General features: G+C 34.5%; 4 protein-coding genes and 1 non-coding gene across 8 annotated transcripts; 1 reads left to right on the forward strand and 4 right to left on the reverse strand.

Moving 5' to 3' along the window:
- Window positions 1–22: 22 nt before the first annotated feature.
- LOC123221128 (beta-glucuronosyltransferase GlcAT14A) lies at window positions 23–4,753 on the reverse strand. 3 transcript variants are annotated; one of them, XM_044643842.1, is made up of 5 exons: window positions 4,601–4,753; window positions 3,150–3,733; window positions 2,908–2,983; window positions 2,675–2,790; window positions 23–860 (listed from the first exon to the last, which is right to left on the reverse strand). In XM_044643842.1, the coding sequence occupies exons 2-5, from the start codon at window positions 3,709–3,711 to the stop codon at window positions 346–348; spliced, it is 1,269 nt and encodes a 422-aa protein (XP_044499777.1). In that variant the 5' UTR covers window positions 3,712–3,733; window positions 4,601–4,753; the 3' UTR covers window positions 23–345. The 3 variants fall into 3 exon arrangements, with proteins under 3 accessions (XP_044499777.1, XP_044499778.1, XP_044499776.1); XM_044643843.1 differs by lacking the exon at window positions 4,601–4,753 and adding an exon at window positions 4,049–4,584 and having other exon boundaries at window positions 3,150–3,721; XM_044643841.1 differs by lacking the exon at window positions 4,601–4,753 and adding an exon at window positions 4,049–4,584.
- Window positions 4,754–4,945: 192 nt separating this feature from the next.
- On the reverse strand, window positions 4,946–5,017 carry TRNAM-CAU. Its single transcript has one exon. It is a non-coding gene; the product is annotated as a tRNA-Met (tRNA).
- A 791-nt stretch (window positions 5,018–5,808) lies between these two features.
- On the reverse strand, window positions 5,809–6,564 carry LOC123221528 (dirigent protein 16-like). Its single transcript, XM_044644362.1, has one exon. The coding sequence runs from the start codon at window positions 6,562–6,564 to the stop codon at window positions 5,809–5,811; it is 756 nt and encodes a 251-aa protein (XP_044500297.1).
- Window positions 6,565–8,358: 1,794 nt separating this feature from the next.
- Window positions 8,359–15,324, reverse strand: LOC123220498 (probable serine incorporator). Of its 2 annotated transcripts, none has more exons than XM_044642736.1 (13): window positions 15,151–15,324; window positions 14,289–14,527; window positions 13,712–13,788; window positions 13,153–13,312; window positions 12,918–12,942; window positions 12,367–12,456; window positions 11,807–11,978; window positions 11,505–11,578; window positions 10,904–10,973; window positions 9,593–9,664; window positions 9,308–9,441; window positions 9,128–9,201; window positions 8,359–8,607 (listed from the first exon to the last, which is right to left on the reverse strand). In XM_044642736.1, exons 2-13 carry the CDS (start codon window positions 14,524–14,526, stop codon window positions 8,516–8,518), a joined length of 1,278 nt encoding a protein of 425 aa, XP_044498671.1. In that variant the 5' UTR covers window position 14,527; window positions 15,151–15,324; the 3' UTR covers window positions 8,359–8,515. The 2 variants fall into 2 exon arrangements, with proteins under 2 accessions (XP_044498671.1, XP_044498672.1); XM_044642737.1 differs by having other exon boundaries at window positions 14,289–14,542.
- Window positions 15,325–17,861: 2,537 nt separating this feature from the next.
- On the forward strand, window positions 17,862–23,290 carry LOC123220338 (PHD finger protein ING1-like). The gene is made up of 7 exons (XM_044642529.1): window positions 17,862–18,022; window positions 18,945–19,016; window positions 20,173–20,360; window positions 21,369–21,432; window positions 21,611–21,710; window positions 22,711–22,882; window positions 22,974–23,290. The coding sequence occupies exons 1-7, from the start codon at window positions 17,986–17,988 to the stop codon at window positions 23,082–23,084; spliced, it is 744 nt and encodes a 247-aa protein (XP_044498464.1). The 5' UTR covers window positions 17,862–17,985; the 3' UTR covers window positions 23,085–23,290.
- Window positions 23,291–23,852: the final 562 nt, after the last annotated feature.

A 23,852-nucleotide genomic window follows, 5' to 3' on the forward strand; every position in this document is an offset into this window, starting at 1 on the left:
GAGCTTTGGCATGAACAAGATATTTACAAAACAAGAAAAAAGCTAGTATAAACACTTGTAATTGAGCATCTCTTGCCAATGCTGAAGGGGATTTTGTTTCTATTTCTTGCTCAAGTTTTGTTTCCTGTGAGAAGGTAAACATTTGAAATGATCATCTGACCCGTGGCAAAATTTCAAGAACATGCATTGCAAGTACATGATGTAATACAATCGGAGCAATTTTTTTGAAGCTTTGAAATAGGGGGAAGCTCAAAGCTGCTCAAGGTTCTTTCCTACACATTTTTTTTCCTTTTTCTGTTTCTCTGTTTTTTCACCATAGTATTTAGTGGGATTGTAGGCTGAAGATCAGTCAAGCATACATGACCGGGACCAAAAATGACCGTCTGCAAGTAGGTTAACTAGGCGTTTCTCAAGTCTTCTTGATCCTGGACCAGGCCTCAAAACATCAGCATCACCCCAAACTAAACACGTGTTATTCCCAGACTCACCTAAGCACCATCCACCAGGAACAATTTGGCCAGGGTTACGATTTAAAATTTCTGCATCAATGCGGTCAAGCACCGGATCATCATTCTGGAAATGTGAGGCAAATGCTGCTCCACTCTGAATCATAGAATCAAACTCGGTGGAATTAAGTGGCCGGGACTTCTTTTCGGAGGAATTATCAAATGCTACATGTAGAAAGCTGTGGTTTACAATAGTCCTGTTGAACTGATGAGAATTACAAAGGATGGTAGGAAAATAGTTGGAAAGGGAACGAGGTGTATTTGACAAATACATCAGCAGAGTCCTTGGAAAGTTGTCAGTACCCAAAATGCAGAATTCAATAAAGTTACGACTCAAAATGAAGAATGAAGAACCTGCAAAAGAACAAAAAAATCAACCGTTTGTTCAACATCTTCAATTGTCAAAGAAGAAAGAAGTCTCAATAGTAGAGGGAGATCACTGACAGCCCGCTAGCCCAAAATTTTGTTGTGGTTATACAGATTAGCACAGACTCAATGACTAGGGTTAAAAATTTAAACTAGTTACCCAGGTACTATTAGAATATAAGGGGTAGGGAAAGATTAATGAAATCTGGTATAATAGTGCAAGCACTTCTATTATCCATGGTCTTAAGCCTGCCAGGGCCCAAAGGCGGTCATTACCAATCTTTGCATAGAAAAGAGCATGAATGGTGGAATCCGTCATAGGGTCAACTTTAAATGAAGGATAAGGATTCCCTGTAATGGCATTCTCTCTGAAAGATAACAGCACACAACATATTACCTATTAACCCTGATTAGAACTAGTACACCAAATCATTCCACCTCATTGGCCTTAATAGTGTTACCAAATGAGTGAAACTAATGCAAGCTCAGTGTTTGCTGCAAGTCTTGAATAAAGATGTGAAAATAAAGAAGGGGTAGTGACAATCACAGGATGATTTACTTGTTTCCATGGTCATTTCAAGTTAATGTAATAAACACCTTGGTGTAAAGATAATGAAAGCCAAAAAAGGGGAAAAAAACCATTGTATAAATTCTTCCAATAACCATGAGATTTCCTAGAAGTTCCATGGACTTCAAATATATAATCAACTGAGGTAATTCAGCAGTAGTAACGCTCCACAAAAACAGCTAAAGTTGCCACAAAAACAGCGGTAGTAACAAGTCATATTTGGGTTATAAAATAGATTCTATCGCTAAGTTTACATATTTGAGCTTTTTTAGATTAGACACTTCCCCTTATTGGATTGAGTGATCTGATAGATCATCCTTAAAATCTGAAGAACTTCAAGTGAATCTTGGATTTCCAACTGATCTATGATTATTGCTAGCATAACTCTAGATTGTAAGCATTAAAAACTAGTGTGGTAATTATTAGCCACATATTTTTGTACACCATTCTCATACTATAACCCAACTATGACTTGTTAAGCTTAAATTGTAAGCATTAAAAAGTTGTTCAATTGACAACTTTGCTGGAAAATGATTGCCAAATATATTTTAGATCTGGTAATCATTTTCAAAGGATTTTTATTTTTATAGTTTATTGCTCATATGCCCTGCCCATATTTCCTCATCAAAACAGAATGCAGGACTTTGAAAACTATAAAAAGCTTCCCGAAAACAATCTGAAAGCTTTGGAATTGTCAAAAGACAAAAGGCACTGAAAAATTAAAGGGTTAATGCTTAGTTTTGAATCAAGCGCCAATTGTCCAAATTCAACTTCAGTGTGGAACCAGTAATCGGTTAAATGAAGTAGCAAATCAAAAAAAAAAAGCTTTACTCTTCCTTTGTAACTCCATCAAATAGCATCAGCATGTTGGTAAAATCTACCTAATTATACAATTATACTTCCTCATACCGCTCCATAAATTTCCAATTCACTTTCTTCGCCACATTCTTCCTTTTACTTTTCGATATGCAGTTTCCATGTCCCATTTAACTAGACTCGAAACAAAAATTCTATTTAAATTGGATAACCAGTGAGCCTAAAATAAATATGTAAGATATTGCAATTCTCTCTAGTCATTTCCATAAAAATTCAGTCTTGGTAGTCATGTTCAAAGGATTTCTATGTCTACTGTTTATTGCTAATTAGCCTACTCCATGTCTTCCGCACCAAAAGAAAATGCAAGAGCCAAAACTATAAAAAGCTCATCAAGAAAAAGGGAAAAGAAAAAACACACCTGAAAACAATCTGAAAGCGTTAGGCAAATCCCGCTTTTGAGTAACATAAAACATTGCAGATTTCTCAGACATATAAAGCCCTGGATCAACGATTATCCGCCTCAGTTTACTTGACCTATAACATCATAACACAGTCATATCACTAAAAAAACTTAGACGTGACCATTACATCATTATCAGCCAGCAAATGGAAGAAAACAAATCCGAAAATCTATGAATTCATGTATCTTACTCTCTCCAGCCAATGTAGCTGGTGTGGTTTACAAAGTTTAGTTCTTTAGGTAAAAACGATAATATATGAAGAAGATCTGCAAAAACCCACAAAACAAAAACAAAAACCCGATTAATCAAACCAACAATTTGTAAAACATGTAAATTTATAACAATGCCAATAAAAATTAATACAATTTTTTTCCCAATAAATAAAATGCCACCAAAAAGCAAAGCTGAGAAGAAAAAGGAAAAGAAAAATACCGTCTTGTGTAACAAGCGGATAATCATCAGCATTCAAATTGATAAACCAATCCCAGTTCTTAGCTAACTTCAAGAGTATCGACGCCGCATGAAGGACTGAAGAAATCGTAGAACTTCCACTTGAGTAACTATAATCAGGTTTCCCAATCACATCCACGTTCTGTGCGGCTCTAAAAATGGGCACCGATTGCACCGTCAGAGCTAAGCGATCCCGTTCAGTTTGCGGAGCGGAGGGGTCCAAATGGAGCAGATACTGATTCTTTGGATGGTACGAAGCGAACAAGAGGCGAAGGATCCGAGCCGAGTCGCCGCATGCCCCAGAGATGAAATAGGCAACCGACGGAGGAGCAGGATCAGAAGGGATCTTGGAGGGAAAAGTAGGTCTAGTGGGGAACAGAAACGGGTCGGGTTGGGGCTGGAGGGGGCCGGGAGAGGTGGAAAAATAGAGGGAGAGAAGGAAAAGAAGGGAGAAGAAAGAGGTGGCGATGATGAGGGAGCGGGAGGATTTGGCATGCTCTAGGAGGGCGGCAGCTAACGGCGGAGCAGGGTGTTGCTGGAGCATGACTTGACTACTATTTTCAATTCTTGGATTTGGGTGTATGTAAGAAAGAGATTAAGATTACAGAATGTTAAAGCATAAATTTCTCTGAACCGGTCAAAATCAAACATTATATTATTCAATAACTATTATTTCTTCAATTAAGTATAAAACTTCACGCCTGCTTCTCCGTACATATTCACAGTACACATTAGCAAATTATTCAAGATTATACTATTATTTTATTTCTTATTAAATTCCTCCATTTTCTGAGGAACCAAACAGAACATAACATGTCTAATTAATTTTAAACATTAATTAAATGCAATTCACACGAAGGGAATAACGTAGAATTATTTACCTTCCAATTCATTCGGCTCACAAGAAAACAAGCAATTGTAGTTGAAACTGATCGAAGCACAAGATACAATTTCAATTTTCAGGGAAAAGAGCCTTAGGTCACCTCAAGAATTATTAAGGTTTGGTTAATCCTTTGCTTTTCTTTCATTTTCTCGAGAAACAAGCAAACAGAAAGATAGTTACAACAAATGAATAAATACGAGAAAAGCCAAGGGGGTGGACCTGGTGAAAGGAAAGCTGGATATATACATGCTAGAAAAGGCCAAAAAAATTACACAAATTATGTAATATCAGATAGAATTGGATCCCAAGATAACGAGCAAATGTAGTTGAAATCGATGGAAGGACAAGATAATTATAATTTTCATGAAAATCAACATTAAATGATACATTTCTTTTATGGAAGTGAACAATAATTTGTCAATATTTCTATTTTAACAACCTGTCAAGTGTTAACACACAAACTTCACTTAATGCTTCGAACAAATTTCACATCCTAAATCTATCTCATTCTGCTGAATCTGATTAGGAAAGAGTAGGATATAGAAGAAACCTGAGATCACTGGGGCGATAGATTTGATTTCGAAGCCTTTGAGAGGAAAATTATGCCTTCAATCAGAAAAGAGAAGACTAAAAATTCTGCCTTCCATTATAATCAACTGAGCTAATGACTGTCTCTAGTACAATGTGTCTCTTCTTCCATTATAGACATAATAGTATTTTATGTCAGGATTTCATGAATGGTATCACTGTTTAAGCCATTGCGAAGGAATATAATTATCTGATTAAATGGGCCAAATTAATTTACTGGGCCTGATTGTTAAGAAATTTAGCCCAAAACGACATGACAGATACAAGAAAAATTGCTCAAAACGGCAAAAAGTTCCGGAAGCCACTCTATCAGAGCCAGGTTTCGATCCTGGGACCTGTGGGTTATGGGCCCACCACGCTTCCGCTGCGCCACTCTGATTTTTGAAAGAATTCTCCACTCACACTGTTAAATTTTAAGATATGCGTTTTGTTTGCAACTGTTAACATGATTGTGTCATTTGTCAATTTGATTCAGGTTAGCTTAAATAAGTCAGGTTAATGTGATGCATGGTGTGCTTTTGTAAATCATCAAAATTGTATGAAGATGATTGTGACTATAAATTAATGCTCACGATGAAGTTTAAGTGGTAAATTATGTGAAATTTTCAAATGAAAAAGATTAGACTTGAGATTCAATGCTATTATATTAAGATAAAACTTTTGACTTATCTAATACATTAGTTTAACATATGATTGCGTGATCAAATAGGAGGAGTAATTTTTTTTAAGTGGATTTGTTTATATATCTATTTATATAATGATTCTAAAAAAAATTTATGTCTTCGTATTTAAAAATTGTTTGAAATCTAATGATTGATCAAAACTCGTTTTTAACACTTAAAATTCATCTATAATATTAAGGTAGATGAGTGGTTAATATAGATTGTCACAAACATCTCTGCTTTTATATTAGTTAATTACTGTTATGTGAAATCTGGTATTGACTAATATTATTTGTCTTTGTTGACAAATCTAAGTAGGATGACTCTGTTCTCATATAACATGATCAAATTTCTTCATATGCAAGAGATTATAGTAACAGGCAGATTGCTAAGATGATAACATACTCTGACTCATATAAGCCATATTAACAGAATGAAAATGTAAACCAAACTCACATTTATCTTCACACCAACAGATGCACATGTAATCTTAAGCTCTCTTACATCTTCAGTATTTGAGATGGACAGTGAATCTCAGCAATGATTCTGCGCCATCTGTGACATGTTGACCAGGTGGTATAAGAGGCCGCACCTCAGCCAGCCCACAAGCATTCTTGAACTTTCCGGTGCCACCAGTCACTGACAAATGGGACAATGTACTTCCAGTCTTGTATACACCATAGAAGTTGAGGCTGTCGCCATACTCCCCTTCTTCAATCATGGCTGTAAATGCCATCATCTGTGTTGACCCACGTGCAGAGCTTGCCACATAAACTCCTTGTGCCTTCCCAAGTGGCTGTGTCCCCAATTCAGGGCCAGAGGTTAATGTGTCATCGATGACAGTGATTGTTCCGAAGCCTAGTCCCAAGCCATCTGGCCCCAGTTGGGTCTGAATGTTGTCATTTTGTTTCTGCTGATCCTGATTCCCTGCAAAAGTTGTCCCAGCCAGGCCGGTTCCCAATGGGATGCCGTTGACACCATTGACAGTCGGAATGGCACCATTAGCATTGGGGATGGCAACCCCATCTTTTGGTGGAAGGAATCCTATTGGCCTGGCAAAGGGTACCTGGCCATTGTAGATGTTTCCTAGCAAACCAGTGATTGGCCTCGCTGTAGGGTTACTGCCTCCAAGTATGTCATGCATATAAAATTCAATGGGTTCTTCGCCTGCCAGGGCAGGGTTAACTGCAGCACCAAATATCCTGATGTTTGCCACTGCAAGTAGCAATGCTATGAAACTAAATGGTAATACTTGCTTGAACATTCTTGCACTGTGTGTATCTGAGGCTTTAGGATCTGAAAGCAATGAAGGCTGAGGGTTTTGGATGAGGATGAAAGTGGTTAAGTAATTTGGTCCTTAAATACGAGTGGCTATGATCAGACTGTGATAGAGTTGTTAAGAAGTCTGAGAGTAGTGAAGCTGTTCAAACTATATTCATATTCTCGGTTGATTTTCTATTATTCTTTTAAAGTAATTGTGGCATGTGTGGTGGGTTTGGTATGTTATGGGTTCCACCAATATGATCTTCTATCACTAATGAACCGATCGTATGTTCACAATTGTAAAATAGCTTAGTTGTGAATTACATATTCTAGAAAGGAGTCTCTTCACTGGAGTTGGTGAGTGGAGTTTGATGGAGTTGATAACTGTTAATAACTTAAAGTAGGTGACTATTTCCATGTATGCAATGACTGAGGGACTTCTCAGAGAAAGTTGTTAGAAGAGATAATAAAATAATCATAATAACAATAAAGTTCTTCCATTGCAGCAAGGGTACCATTTACTTAGCTTGATCACAGTTCAAATGCAGGTTTATGTTTTAGGAAGAATGCATGTATTATTGAAAGAGAGAAATGGCTCAAAATTAGTCGCAGGATGAGGCTGCCTCATATCCATTGTGTCCAACATTTCAAATATGATTCAGTTCTTTCATAATTGCTGGTCCTATTTTGTTGTTTTTGTTAATAAGAAACCTTATTTGAATCAAATCACTTCTTTAAGACTGAACCGATCATACAAAGCAGGTAAAAATTTTACGTTTAGTGATCGATTCTATAACAACTATATTAGAAATACTAAGAATTTAATCTTAAAATATTGCAAAAAGAGATTTAAACTTTTACCCTCATACTTGAAATTTATGAGTTCTATTTTTCTGAAAGAGACCACAAGAATTAGTTAATAAACTTTCAATCACTATGCCCTACAAAGTTATTTATCTCAACAGAAGATAAATCATTTGATCCAATTACTGGCTGCTCTTATTCAGTGGCAATCTTTGCTGATTATGAAGAATAATTATATTTAGTTTTTGGTTGATGGCAGAGTCATTGTAGCGTGCTACATAATATTTGGCTTTGCATCTTAAGATTAATTTTCTTGCTTATTTCACAGAAATCACTGAGAGTGATTCCAAAGTGAGATTTTATATTTCAGTATCAATTTCAACGAAACACTTAAAAATATTACTGTTACAGAATAAAAATGCAAGGCTAAAAAACTTGAAAACATTGATTCCCTGCTACCAAATTGACAAATAACCAATGCCAGGTTTCATTTTCATTTCACACAGAGAATTCTTATTTGCTTTTCGTGTTCAATGCCATTCTCAGTAGCTTAGATGGACAGTGATCCTCAGCAATGTCTCTGCACCATCAGTAAGATGTTGCCCGGGAGCCATAAGCGCCCTCACCTTGGCGAACCCTCTTGCATTCCTGAGGTTACCATACACTCCTGAATGTTTTCCCTAATTGCCGAATCATTATTAGAAAGATTACAGCAAGAGGTGATCAATGTCTTCTGGTGCTTTTTGGTACAACTAAACCAAAATCTTGTTATTATAGAAGCTTTAAACGATGCCAGTTGACCAAGGATCTATATCAAAGTAAAAAAAACAAAAAAGAACAAAACACTCAAACTGATAGATTGAAGGGCAGCAAACTATTTATTTTCAAGGCACTAGAACTCATATAATAATTTCCATCATAACTTCACTATTGAAAATCTGGAAAAGCTGTAAAATAAATTTAAAAAAAAATAAAAAGGTCACAGGGAATCAATAGAAGAAATTTCATTCTCAATTGGAAAAATTCATTATTTTGTTTGTTAGTATACAATCGCTTGAATCTTGAATAATACACAATGAAAAATGGACAGTAAAATATAGAGAAAGAACAGTCAAAATACAAGTGAATAACTGAGATTATCAATTAAATCATGGCTGGACTGAGTCTTCTCTCTGCTGCATAAGCTCTTGATGATCCATGACTTTGGGTTGTCTTACAACAGGGGAAATCAACTTCCATACTGCATATAATGTTTGAATTTGGGCAAGGGGAAAGAAGAGAGCGATGTTAGTTTTAGCTCATTGATCCCTAGCTAACAAATTTACTTGAGTTGTAGAATTTAACGCTGTTTTGTTTGGAAGTTTGATAAATTGAAGCATTAGCTCAATTTCGTGGTGAGGGAGCTCATAATGTTACATACAAGAATTGAGTGATAACTTGAAGTCAAAGAATGCTTTTTTCTAGCCACACAGAAATGGAAACCCACTTTGTATCCTTGAACACAAAGCCGAATTCTGGACCTGAACTTTTTTTAACGAGAAAAGGGTATTTTTGTTTTCTTTTTAGAGTGAATGCCTATGATGCACTATGTGTTAAAGCTGTTCCCTTTGGGCTAAATTGTAATCAGACAGCATTAGAAGAGAAATTTATGATCTTAAATATGATGTTGCAATGAAATCAAGCCTCAACTCATGAAGATACAGGAGACAAGATTTAGCATATATGCAATCTGAAGAGAGGAATATATACAATCCACTTACAGTATATAGTCGCTGCAAACCACTCGTTCAAGACCTTCACCCATGTACTTGCCCAGCCAACATCTATACTCCATCTGATTGTTTAATGAGAGTGTGACAATATGAAAGCATAACTATTAGTGAATCGGAAAACGAAATAAGAAGCAAATGAATGAAAACATCAGTAATTTAGCTCCTTACTTTCTTGCTGAATTTTCAAGATTCCAGCTTATGAATAGCATTGCAAAGTACATGGCTCCCAAAGAGAATATCAGGTGGAAAAATCCATACTTATATGGAATGTCATCCTCGAGGCGAACTTTATCTTTGCAAAACTGGCACCATTAAAATGTAATCATTATTGCTTATCAGTGTAAAAATTAATGGTCACTCTAGCTGCTGTTGGAATGTTTGGATTTACTTGGCTGGGTTGCTGAAATCCGAGGAAAAGAAGAGAATACAAAACTAGGCAGAAAGAGCAATCACCTGAAATGATTGTGAATCAATTCCAGTAGAAAAGGTTGCCATGACAATGGCACATATGGCAATCAGGAAGCCCTGAAAAAGAAAACAATCAGTGTACGCAGATTAATAGATAACAAAGATTGATAGAAGCTTACAAAGCCTTTCTTCCAGTTCTCTTTTTCTTTTTGGCAGTGCATCTTTTTGCAAGTGAATATTTGAAAGATCCAAGAAAAAGATGATGGTGAAAAACATGTCATTATTTTGTTAAACAATCAAGAAATATCAGAATAATACAGACATAAGTAAGACCATCCAGTGAAAGAATAAAATGGACTGAATTTATCCTCACTAAGCTTTCTCTAGCCCAACTTCGCATATACAAGGGATAAGCGTACATTTTTGGGGATGAGGCATGTACAATTAAAATGATTTTTGAAGTTGTGAAAAATTTTGCATGCTTGTATATCAATTTTTTTATACATACTTTCTATAATCTGAACACAGAAAGTAATAAAATGTCATTAATTTCTCCTGCAATACAGAGAGGTATTTACTATGTGAACAAAACATCAATGTTCCAGTGGTTCATATACAGGAATGGAGATGAAAATGTCTAGCATTTTTCTGTTATGATTATCATTTTTTGTGCTAAGTGATGATTGTATCATCTTTAGTTAAATCTCATCGACAAAACACGAGAGTAGACACATTCAAGGAGTAGACCTAGCCCACGGTATGACCTAGAACCCCTTTTTTTGGCAAGGTCCGTGAGGACATGACCTGCAACTATAGTGGGCCATGCGGGCCGTGTTGGGACCTTAAGACAAACCCACGAAAAATTATTAAAAATATTATAATTTAGTGGGTTGGCCTACAAAAGCATGTGAGTTAACCTATTAAAGGCCGACATGGCATGAACCAAGAGGTCCTGGGCTGTGTTGCAGGCCCTCTTCATTTGGTGGGCCAGTCTTGACCAATAACACCCATATTGTGGTGGGACCTTGGCACAACACGACCCATCAGCGGCCCCGCTAGTCTCGTCATCATGCTTACACAAAAGTAGGGTTGAGTATGTATAAATCATCTCTCATTGTTTGGGGATATCAAAATAAGAATAGTTAAATAACTTGTGAACTTTTATGCTCTTAAGATTTGTTTTGGGTTGTAAAGCTCAAAAGAACAATATTTATCAAAGTATTGTATAAGAGACCACTGCAAGGGAACATTTATCAGCTCAAGATCGAGAAATGCTAGATTAACCTTTTGCTAATTACGTGAGAAATCCAATCTAGGGCAAATTGAAGGAAAAAATGGAAAATTTGTAACTCTTACCAGCATTGTGGTCCAATCTCCATTCCCATTCACTTGCTTTTGTACATTACATTTCTCATTAGCTGGTTCACTGGACAGCACAAGGTAAATCCAGAAATTAATTGTAGTAGTTGAAGCTGAATGTACTGTTAATATTCATAACAATGTATGGAGAAAGAATGTAGAAAGTTGATGACATTTTAATCCAAAAAAAGAACAAAATAATTTTTTGGACAAAGAATGCAGAAAACGTGCACAAAGGATTGATTCCCACAGGCCAAATACACATCTAAAAAACTATCATTTATGCTTTCTTAAAAGTAAAGTAAAAGATTCAATGAGCTTGCAAGATGAGCTGACAGGTATGAACTTAAAAACAGAAAAACTGAGAACAATGGTGATCTCATTTTTAAGCATACACTGGAAGATAAATTAAAATTCGCTATTGAACCATGACTTACAGTGGACTAGAGCATGCATTAATCTATAGCTTTATTTACTTTATGATTTTGTGAAGAATATGAAAATTCTTAGGAGCAGTTAAGAACAGTGAGCTAGTTCTCGGAAAACTTCGATTAAATTCAGTTTGCCATAATAAAATAAGGGCTGAGGTGATCCTGACCTTCTAATAGCAGACCAGCAGAGGAAAACAAGGTAAGCTGCCATGATTCCTGAAGATAATAGACCCCTATTGACCTGTACACACAGAACAGGATTACATATGTAAGATATTCATGGAGGAGGTCCTCTTATTATTATTACTCTTTAACTCTGTCTTTAATAAACTATCATATATACCATAACTAAGTAGGTTGTTTATGATCACAGGAGTTAAAATTATAATAAGATTCTGCTATTTATTCCAGAATACAATATTGAATAATTAAATTTTAGGGACTGAAGGAGATGCTCTGAAGAACATACCATTGAGTGTAATGATATAGCCATCATCACTATGAGAAGAACTGCAGTCCATGTAATGAAGAATATGTTGAGAGAACATGCCAGTTTTGAGGCATATAAGTAGTACATTAACACAATTCCCATTACAGAAGCACTGTAAAAGACTGTTGACATGAATAATCCAAGGGAGCAGCTGCAATATACAAAACAAAATGATACATAACCAGCTCCACGCTTGGCATCCAAATATAAGAGTGGGAAAAAAGGGTCTAAGCAGTGGTCATTTTTCCAATGAACCAAGTCAAAATCCTTTAAATGATTACAATGGGTGCAGCAAATGTCATAAAAGTGCATAAAATTTGTATAGACATGACTCCAAATATTTTATTCACTGTAATATGGCAAATACTATCTTGCAGCAGCTGAAACTGAAGGATTTTTTTGTAGAAGCATCTGCACATTCATTTTGTTTGAGTGGTTAAATTTGATGCTTTAGAGTCCTTCACTTTTTCCCGTAACCATAGTGCACTACTATGCTAGATGAGAAATAAAGGCTTTTGCTGTGATTGAGAAGCTTTTACCTGTGTTCCCTTTCCTGATCAGGCATCCAGTAGTTATTCCACCATGCAATGAACTCAATCACACTGACAAGCTGGAGAATGAGAAAAATCCTATATCAAGAAAACAAGCAAGGGGAGGATTAATTATTTAACACATCCCTTAACTCAAAGCCAGCTAGTAAATATGAAACTGTTTCCTTTATGTTTGCATAGAAAGTTCATATTCTCTCTCTTTTTACCATAATCTTTTAGTTCACTAAATACTGGCTGAGAATGTAGTTGAACTCCGTGGTAGATCATGCCTAACTCAACCTCATTTCCATCTATTCTCAAGTTGATGTTGCCGATGTTTTAGTTCTCAATTTTAACACATTTAAATAGCTGTCAATCTCTTTCTTTAGCAGGGGAAGAATGAATAAACTCATCAGATAAGCAATGCATAAGTGTAAAACATTTGATTATGTCCCATTGTACTAGATATGTGTATTAAAACAAGCCTCAGTACATTGCTACACAAACTAAAAGGAATCAATAAGAAAGTTATTCCTTTTAAAAGAATACATGAAGCTTACCCAGCACCGACACGAGCAAGTTCACCTGCAATAGATAGAAATGCTTTAAATTTAAGCTGGCAAAGAGGCCAATATTAAATTTGAAAAAAATTGAAAGTTGAATCTTTGCAGGTCCTTTCGACAACTATAATGCAAAGAGGAAGCTGAAATGGGTCCAGTTAAACCTTATGGGAATAAAGATAGATGTATGATAATTTGTGAACACTTTGCTACTGGCTTGACAGTTATAACTTACCATATAAGTGGATATAATCTGAATGGAAGAAAAATGGAACTGCTAAGCATGTGATCAAAAGGATAAACTTCAATGTCCACCATCCTGTATGCCATTTACTGCGAGCTTCATATAATTTTTGTGTATAACATGTACAGAGACACATTAGGAAGAAAAATATCTGACCTCATTATCAAGGATTTAAACTCCAAAGACAGAAAAACTTAAGAATGTATACAGTATAACATAGCAGTGATATGATTAATATCAATCAACCAATGTTTCACATTAGGACTTTGATTATTAGAATTAGGTTCCAATTGGTGCTATAGATCCTATCAGGATTTCAAAATGTATAACTTGTTGACATATTCTGACAATTTCAGGCAGGCATCTTGTCAGAAGTTTCAGAGTCAGGTTTGACAGAGTATTTCATTGAAACACAATATAATAACAAGAGACTTACAGCAATACTTCCGGATTCTCATTTCTAAAGATAGATATCTAATTATGGAGAAGTCAGAATACTAAAAATCACTGAAGGAAGAAATGTAATTTTTTTTTCTGTTGATAAGGATACAAAACATCCTAAACTCACACGGAGAACTCCTAGTGTATGGAAGCATTCATGACCTTCAGCTCCGCAAGATTTTAGATCTGCAATAGAAATTTTCCCACAATCAAGACAGCATAGATGTCAGTAAGTGTTCCTTTCATGTTTTAACCATATTCTAATTAGCCTAGGCGATTTGTATAATAAATACATGTGCATTAATGTAAGAATTACATTCAGCAATTAAAATTTCTGGATGGACTTTAGTTAGAAAGGTTTATAAGTAAAATGTTTAGAAGCATTGTTTCCTAGTTACATAATTGGTGAATGACAAAATTGTAATGGACTACAATTGGTGTAGATATTTTTAATGCTGCATTACAAAAAGGAATATAATAAAAAGAAAAGAAGAATAAAAAAAGCAATATTCCTGATGTTATAATCCTGAAAGGGAAGAATATGTACCTGAAGGTAACAGTTGGATATAGATAATATGCCATCAACCGTCATCATAGAATACATGATCTTTTGACATAATTATAAATAAAATTTCAGGTTCAAAAATCATACTTATACAGTATTGAAAGGAATAAGAGTGACTCACCATTAAGTTGGGGTAAAATTTTTTGCCCATAGTCACGAATGAACCAAGCAATAAGATTTATTATTAAGAAGATAATGCCATAAAAATAGCGAACTCGAAGAGATTTCTTCTTTTCTGCTGAGCAGCCAATGTTCATTTGCTCTAATGATCGAGTTGCCCCTTTGTGGTGAGCAATCTCAGAGTTGCTTGATCTTATGTGTACTGCCCCAGCCTCAATGGCCTCATCAGACCTACTCATTCTGCAATTTCGCAATCTGTCAGCAATTTATTTACTGTTAACAAAGTATTTTGAAGATTTTAACTTGACTTTACTTTCTGTTCTTCGAAACTGGTGGGAAAATTACCAAAATATTATCTTTTCACAAAATATTATAACATCTGAGCAACATTCAACTCATACCAAACCATTCAATATAAATTTGTCTCAGCATATTCAAATCCTATCCACCAAGAAAAATTTTAGCATCTGCATTTAAGTAGCTAATATTACACTAGGAAGAACCAAACTATTTCTTCCTCATATTTTCTCTTTCTTTCTCCAAGTACATCTAAAGAGCATTTCAAGCTAGTCTGGCATGGGGTCCTGCCTAAAATTCTTATTACTGATTAAAAAGAGTTGGGAGAACCCACAAATTTCCAGTTTAACAATACTTTTCTTTCATTTCTCAGTTATGCTAATGTTTGGCAGAGCACCAACTTCAAAAGAATGCCAGAACCAAAACTCCAATATACAACAATGGACAGAAATAACCCTCCAGAAACATTGCAACGGGTATAATACTGAAAATGTTCATGCATACAATACAAAGATAATGAAGAAAAAAAATGAACTATAAATGAGTAGCTGAAGTGAAATTCTAACCTTTCTTTCCTTGTTTGAAGTGTTGTCTGAGCCACGCTTTGAGGCTTAACACTCCTCAGGAGGATCAGTGTGAACGAAGCTCCTTTTGCTCAATCCCTTAAAGAAACTGAGTACGAGTTCACACTTTAGAGTGAAATTGACTACAGAAACTCTCACTCAAAAATGGTTTAATGCACAGTAATTAAATTGGTTGTTGGGTTCATGCTAGCCGTTGGATGGTTGATTTGAGCCATTTATTCATGTCCTTTTTCATGACGTCATGATACCTTCATTGATAATTCTTTGTAATGCTCAAGTTATTATTTTGTTTTTAGCTGTGTTTGATGCAGAATTTTCTTGTAGGATTAATTAGTCACATACACAAGTAGAAAATTAGTCCATTATTATATATACTGTTTTTGTTTTCTTTTCACTTAGTTTCTTTCTCTCTTTGTGACTTATGGATGAAGCGTTTAACATCTACAGTTGCCCAACCAGCTCATTTTTCTTTCTGTAATTAATCTCTTTCAAACAAGCAAGTACGTATAAATTCCAAGACGAAATTAAACCCAAGAAGAAACCCTCTAAGTGTTAAGTATTAAGAAATAAAGTTATGGTGAGTATTAAGCAAATCTATAAATCCAATTTTCCGAAAGATAGTTTGAGTGACAAAAATTGTGTAATAAAGGGGGTTTAGGATCAAGACTCGTTGTATATATTAAAATCAAATTATTAAATTATTTGGTATAACAATTATAAGATCGTTCCTTAAATCCAAAATTTTATTTGATTGGTGTGATTGATTAGCTTTAAAGAGACGATTCGACTTAAATAAAATTTATCTGTGAATGTATCATCAATAAGTCAATATTAATATTTATGTTTTATGTTAAGCATATATTTGTTTAGTGTTTTTAGTTAAAATCAAGGGATGGTCCAACTTAAGTATCGTTTCCTTGTGAATGTATCATCAACGGGACAGTAGTAATATTTATATTCTACATTAAGCGTGTATTTGTTCCTTAAAAATGAACAGAAGCAAGCAACATCGGTGATAAATCATTTCCCAGATATATACACTAGAATTTACCAGAAATCAAATGAGAAGAGGGCAATCTAGAAGATAAAAGTTTTGTTTAAAAGATATAATGTTAAATATTACAGTTCTATGTACATGATATGCAGAAGCATTAAGCATGGACCAGAAGTAGAAAGATGAAGGTAGAGACAAACAAAGAAGACAAAATACAGGGGCCTCGTTATATAAATCGATGAACCAACCCTAGCAGTAGGCTCCAGAATTAATGGTACAAGGTTGATATAGTAATATTGGCTCCACTGACCGTTTCCAAAGAAAAGGCATGGTGGCTGGCGCCTTCTCCACTTTATTTGAAATGCAAGCAAGGCAGTACAGTCTTTCAGGCTTAATATTTAATTCATCCCAACACACAACTATCAGTCAAACCCCTTACCTGGTTACCTTGTGTGGAGGCTTTCAAGAGCTAAGAAACATCAGTTTTTAATTCAAGTATTGAGTTGTTACTGATCTTTCTTCAAAACCAATCTTGTAAATTTCTTAGATCTTTTACGATATATTCATGGTGTTTATCTTTGTAAATTAACTTGTTGGAATATTGAATTGCAGGGGGATAAGGTTTGGTCAAATTTGGCAAGAATTATTAATGCAAGAGAAACAGTAAGCTCCTCATTTAAGCTTTCTTTTAGGAATCTGTTTCTGCCTCATGTTCATATTAATTACTCAATGGTTGAAGGAATATGAAACAGTCAAGTACTGCAAATTGTCATATTATATAAAGCTACATCATTATCAAGTTAGGGTTTTTAACAAAATCAAAGCAGTTTGTTGAGAAAAAGTATGTATATAATGAAGCGAATAGAAAAAAATAGCTCTTGTAATTTTGTCTACTGCATTAAATAATTGTAAAAAAAAAACAGTATAAGAATAAAACATCATCTATAATTTTTGAAAAAAAAAATCTTTTAAAGGCTAAATCACAATATTTTAAATATAACAGTTAAACTTTTTTTATAAATTTAAAAATTTATAATTTAGTTCATACAAAATTTAAAAAACTCATTAACAAAATTTTCACTTCATTTTTATCATCTATAACCGTATCACCATCTCCTTCTTTATGAGATGTTGACAAAGAAGTAGACAACATTATCAATGACTAGTGGTGATAAAAATTCAAAACGAAATATGATGACTTTACATCATTAGATTTCATTAACAAAAATGGAATTTTGAGTTGAAGTTATAAAAGAAGTTTTTAGTAAAGGTATTAGCATCGTAAAATTTCATCAACAAGTTTTCTAACTATTATATGTTGGGAAAGAGAAGGGATGGGTTAGGGAACAAGAGGGTGAAAGTGAGAGAAAAAAAGAAAGAACGTGGCGTTGTGTAAATTAAATATTGATAAGCTTCTTTTAAATTTTGTTAATTTTAGGTTCATATAATAACTTTTGAAAAATGAAATTATCAAGGATAATATGATAATTTAATGTTTTGAAATTGTGTTAGGTACTTTTGGGTTAGCAAAATTTTATTTAAGGTGAAAAATGTTATTTATGTCATTAAAAAATGAGAAGTTTCTTTCTTGTGCCAAACTTTTGGTGAAAAAATGTAATTTACTGTAGTACATATCCAACCCTTGAAACGGTGACGTTTCCATGGACTTGGATATAAATGTCATTTAGTCAGCTAGAACAGGATAGCAGAAACCTGGCATTTTAGGGCTCGAAAGTTCGTTAAATCCGTGGCGGGAACAAATCTGAAAATTTCACCCAAATCAAACGAAATCAGTTTTACTTAATCTCAATAGAAACCCTAAAATGAATCAAATGTCCTTCCTAGACGACTTTCAAGCTAGTAAGCCCCCCTTTTCTCTAATCTCAGCTGTTATTCTGAATTATACTTAACGCTAATTTAAGAAAGCCTATTCTGATAACATAATTATTCGATTTTCTAATGAAATCTTAATCCTTCCATGCCTATTTCTCTGTTCTTTTTTATGTTAATTGAGTGTATTTTTCGCTTCCAGATATCTGTTCCTCCTTTTATGGTAATTTTAAATGCAAAGTTGAAAATTTTTAACAAGGGAAATTAGGTTTAGTAATTCCTTTCAATTGTTCTTCAGAAATGTATTAACAAATAAAGAAAGGATTTTCTTGGTTATAAATAAATAATTGGTTGTTTTTTAAGTAGGATTTCATTCTGAGCTAAGCTATTAGTTTCAAGCGGGAAGTTGCTGGATGTAATGTGGTGACATGCAGTAGTTCACCTTCAAATTAGCTTTTTAAAGTTTATTGTGTGCATGGAATGTGGAATGTAAATGGCGGTTAGTAATTGCTGCCTTATCTAAACTAAACTTGAATCCCAAGTGATTGGGGTTGGCTACATCAACCCTTCTGAAGAAGTATCTTTGTTAAGTCTTGGTCTTTCTCTAGTTGATCTTTACCTTATGCATATAGTAGATTGCTGTTGCCAGTTTAATTACAGATCTCCAAACCATCATTACAATTTTTAGTTCATTTTCTCATTAATTGGTGCTACTTAAATGCATCCACATGTCTTTTTTCTACTTGATAAATGTTCATCCATCATTGCATTCTCACTTATGCTACACATTTTTTGAACATGTGGTTGAGCACTATAAATATGACAATGGAAGCAGCATCTAGGACACTGAAATTTTGCATTGGACCGGTGGAAAACATCAAAAATTTTATTGATTTCTTTTTTTTTTTTAAATCTTTTTAGTTTAAGTCTTGGCTAATTGCATTTTGTGTAGATTTGGAATCACTACCCAACATTCTGCACAAGAAGTATTCTTTGCTGCGTGACCTAGATAAAAGCTTACAAGGTATGCTTTCTACCAATTGTTCCATACTACATTGTATGTGAATCAACATAATGATCATTACTATTATTCTTGATGTTACTGATACAATTTTTTGCTGTTCTTTATTAGTAAATTTGTTAAGCTCTTTCCAATTCCTGTTTTGGAAGGAATGCAATAGATTTATGCTAGAATGTTCCTATAATTTCCAATCACATCACACCAATCCACAGCACAGTATAAACAAAAGAAAAGTAAGAAATAAACTTATAGTTTTATCTAATTATATCAGGCAGTACAACTCTGATTGCTTACACTCTTTTACTAAGTTACCAGATCACAACTCACAATTCCTGTTACAGTAGTAACCAAAATCATGCCCACCCTTAACTTTATTCTTAATACACTTTACCCGGTCCTATCACAGAGATATTACCTACTTTTATAGCCAATTTACCCAGTCTTCTTGCACAATGCCACACTGCTAGAATCTCCCCATGTATCTTGTCTTCCCATATCTTGCTGTACTGAATCTTCCTTATTTGCTGCTGCTGCTGCTTCCCTTCCCATATTTGGCTGCACTAAATATTCTTTGTCCCTATTTGTTGCTTCTTGTCTTCCCATATTTGGCCGCACTGAATCTTCTCTGTCCTTAGCTGCTCCTTCTTTTGCCATTTTTGGCTGTATTAAATCTTTTCTATCCAGCTTAATTGCATGTTGATGGGTTGTTTTCAATTTCCTTCCACAATAAACCTTCAATTTAGCATATCATATATCATTAGTATTATTAATTTATTACATTATTGGGTTCGTAATGACAAATGAATGTGTTAAGATTGATAAAATCAAACTTTTTATTTTTCATTCTGCATCTATCACCAGCGCCGCCCCATCCCCCCTTGACACAAACAATTTCTGAGAATCCTTGGAAAGCATCACTTGATCTAGCAGCAATGATTTGGGATCAATTCTTCTAGCATATGCTCGCTATGTTTTAACAAGTCAGTGGGTTGCGTGACCCACTCTAACCTATCCCAATAGTCTGCCTTCTGTCTTACTGTTACTTGGGTTTCTTATGCAAATAAGTACATTTAACAGGATTATGCTTGTTGCTTAATTTTACTTCCCTTGTTTGAGCTGAGATCTCAAGTGCAGTGCTGTTTCTTGTGGATACTGACAGAAATACAAAGACAAAATGAAAAACGCTGTGAGCAAGAGATTGAGGATGTTAAGCGGGAAATTAGGGCTGGAAATATTACACCCAATACTTCACTTTTTAGATTCTCTGATGATGCTCTTGAGGAGCAAAAGCATAGTGTCAGGATTGCAGATGAAAAAGTTACCTTGGCAGTTCAAGCATATGATTTGGTATGTGGAGTGTTTTTGTTGATGTCTGCATTTGATTGATCCAAATTACTTGTTTTTTTTTCCAAATTTATATTATTTTTGTTTCATTTTCTTTAAATTTTGGGTTGTTGCAGAATCTTCCTTTGTGGAATCAGTATTTCTCTCACTTAGCAGTACCTTATATTGGCAGACTGAAAAGTAGTTGATGCTGTTAGATAATGATCAAGATACGTAAAAGACAAATGAAAATTTATGTTTTGATGATAATTAGGTTACTGAAGTCTTCTATAATGTAAACCTTTGTTTTAAGTTTAAGATAAAGGTTGTCTGCTTTTGGATCATTGATCTCTAGAAGAAATAAAATTCCTGTGAAGCCTCAAAGTTTTCACCTATATGATAAATATAGCTGTCACAAAATGAATCAAGTAGTGCTACCCTCTAAAATAAGTACACTCTTTGCCCAAGTATAAGTTTGAAACCATCAGTTACTTTCACACTGGATTTAGGTTAGTGCAAACCTTGATTTTTCTATTGCAAGAGAGACATGTTTATTTTCAGCATTGTTGTTTAGCTTCTATTTTTTAGCAGTTCTGGTTTCCTGTTTTAGTAGTCATATTGTAGAGTTGCCAATGCGTTATTGTTGAATATTCAAAGAAGCAATTTAGAACTATGTTTATGTGCATATCACTCAGTGGCAGAATTTTGCAGATCATGAATTATACATGTATATGTTCTGTAAAGAGGTTCTGAAATCCCTGGAGATTCAAGAATCTATTGTTTTTATCATGTAATGCGGCTAATGTGTCTTATTTTTAGGTAATAAGTATATTGTACTTGTTTTGATTTGGATGTAGAAGTTTATTTATCTAAAGTTTTGTTAAGGTGCCTTCTGTGACTGCTCTTTACTCTAAGCATGAGCATATTACTTTGATTGGAGTTAATCTGTCAAAGTTCAAACTGTCTATACCATAACCATGCTTTTAATTATTTAATTTTATGGCTAATTGGGATATGATGAACATGCTTCAGGTAGATGCACACATACAGCAACTAGATCAATATCTGAAAAAATTTGATGAAGAGCTTCGACGTGGTACGTTGCTTACCTTTTATTCATTCTTAATCCTGTTTTCATACCTTATGATCTATGCTTTGACAGGGTTCATGCATATCTTTTTTTCTTTTTTATTGGTAATGACATGCATATCTTTCTCATAGAGTATCTCCATCTTTTGCTGCATTTGGTTTGTGCTAACACGTATTTTTTTCAGAAAGAGATACTGTTTCTGCAACTGTGTCTCCTGCACCAAGTCTTGATGGTAGCACTAAATCTGGAAGGAGTGGTGAAGGTGGTAGAGGAGGACGTAAAAAGTATCTTCCTTTCCTAGATACCATTTTTATAATGTCTTTTAAGTATTTATCAGCATTGAATGTAGTTAGTCTAGGAAGCCATTTGTTGATGTTGATTGCATTGACTTCTGTTCTATTAGGTTTTGGCTAAATCGTTGTATTTTCAGTGTCATGACTTTGGTTTAGTATTGAAGAAATGCAAACCAAAATGAATCACTTTCAGTTGATACGGTTAGTAAATACCATTAACACTGTGAAAAAAATGAAGGGAGATTTAGAGGTGGTTTCTCTAATTCCAATAAAAGGAAAGAATGGAAAATTATAGACAAAGCAAAACTGCCCAACAGCGGAGCATGTGCAGAAGTTGAGATGGAAGGGATATTGAATATGGTGCACTTTGACAGGGCTTTTTCATTTGTCAATATATATATATATTGAAGAGGACACATTGGGTTTCTTCAACTTATGAGAGTTAAAAAAAAAGATGAAGGTTATGGAGATTGTAAAAGGCATAGGACTCTTTCATTCTGTAACAGCATTTGAGGTATCATTCATGGGGGATGAAGGAACCTGTTGGGTTCTCTTGAGAATTCAAAATTCATTTCAAAAGAGCTAGAACTTTTACACATTTACTGATAAACTTCTCGGCCCAGCAAAGATTACACATTTACTGATGTCCAAGGGATTATTTGAATCATTGCTTTGATAGATTTTTAAAACTTCAGCTTACATGTTCAGTCTGATCCAAATAGGATATTCTATTTGAAGCATTTATTTATTTATATGGTTGCTTCTTCTAACTCCTTTACTCTGTCCACCAATTCTTCAAGTATTTCAAGATAATTGTGTGAAGCAAAATAGAATGCTAGGTTCATGTGTCTGTATATGATACATGTATGTAGATGACCAGCTGGGACAGAAATTCCTTTATTAGATAACCTATAATTCATTTTAAAATATGAGTATCTGTGGAGTGAGATGCTATTTTTTTCCATGCTGATATGAAATTATACATCTGCAGAACACGCCTGGCAACAGCAGCAGCTGCACAAGCAGTGACAGAAGCAACAGCAGCAGCAATTGCAAACCCTACTGGTATGGAGTTAGACTTACCTGTGGATCCAAATGAACCAACATATTGTTTCTGCAACCAAGTCAGTTATGGGGAGATGGTGGCATGTGATAATACTGATGTACGTTATCAAGTTTTTTACTTATTTCTTTCAGTAGTATCTTTTTCTTTTACATTCTTGAACTTATAGACATGTATGTTTCCTTCAACAGTGCAAGATAGAATGGTTCCACTTTGGCTGTGTTGGTTTGAAAGAACAACCAAAAGGGAAATGGTACTGTTCAGATTGTGCAGCTTTGAAAAATCGCCGCAAAGGCAGGTGATGTTGAGGAAAACAATGCTATGTGCTATCGTACATCAATGAGGTGGAATTAAATGTATTACAGATGCAATGCTTGTTCTACCAGCAGATTCTTCTTTCTTCTTCAGCAATATTTCAAGATTCAGGATTCTTCTGTTGTTTTAATTTTTGGTTGATACATCAGTTAGCTCTATTTAGCTTTTATTATTATTATTTTTTCTTGGCTTATTGGACTCCTCTATTATCATTTTGGCAGTTGTTAGTGTTAGATGTATGGCAGTTGGGCACTCATTTGCCGTCATCTTGCAGATACAGAGTCCACCGAAACCACATAGGATATGTGGCTTTAAGGTTGTTCTCCAGTGCATGTGCACTTGAAGGCCATCAGCTCACGGCAAGTAAAATAAGGAACACGGATGTCTAAAGAGGAAAGAGTTCCAATTTGCTGTTGATAACTTAAATTCAGCTAGGAAAACGTTTACCTCAAGAGTAAAAAGTAGATCACGAAATAATATATTTATTTAGCTCGAGGTTAAGGATATATGCTACTGAGTTTGAGTGGTAGACTAAAATTGACTATAATAATATCGTCTTTTATCAATACGCATTAACTTGACAATATTTTAATCAATTTTAACTTATTTACAGTGTCAAGCCAAATTTGGTTTGAATTCAATTTTATAATATAACCAAATTTCAATTAGACTTCTGTCAAACCAAACTATGCGTAAACTAATATGAGAGAAGCTTATTGAACCCAAATCTAAATTTCAACTCAACTCTTTCAAAT

Source organism: Mangifera indica, chromosome 7 (genome assembly GCF_011075055.1).
Source record: "Mangifera indica cultivar Alphonso chromosome 7, CATAS_Mindica_2.1, whole genome shotgun sequence".
In the NCBI taxonomy this organism is placed as follows: domain Eukaryota; kingdom Viridiplantae; phylum Streptophyta; class Magnoliopsida; order Sapindales; family Anacardiaceae; genus Mangifera; species Mangifera indica.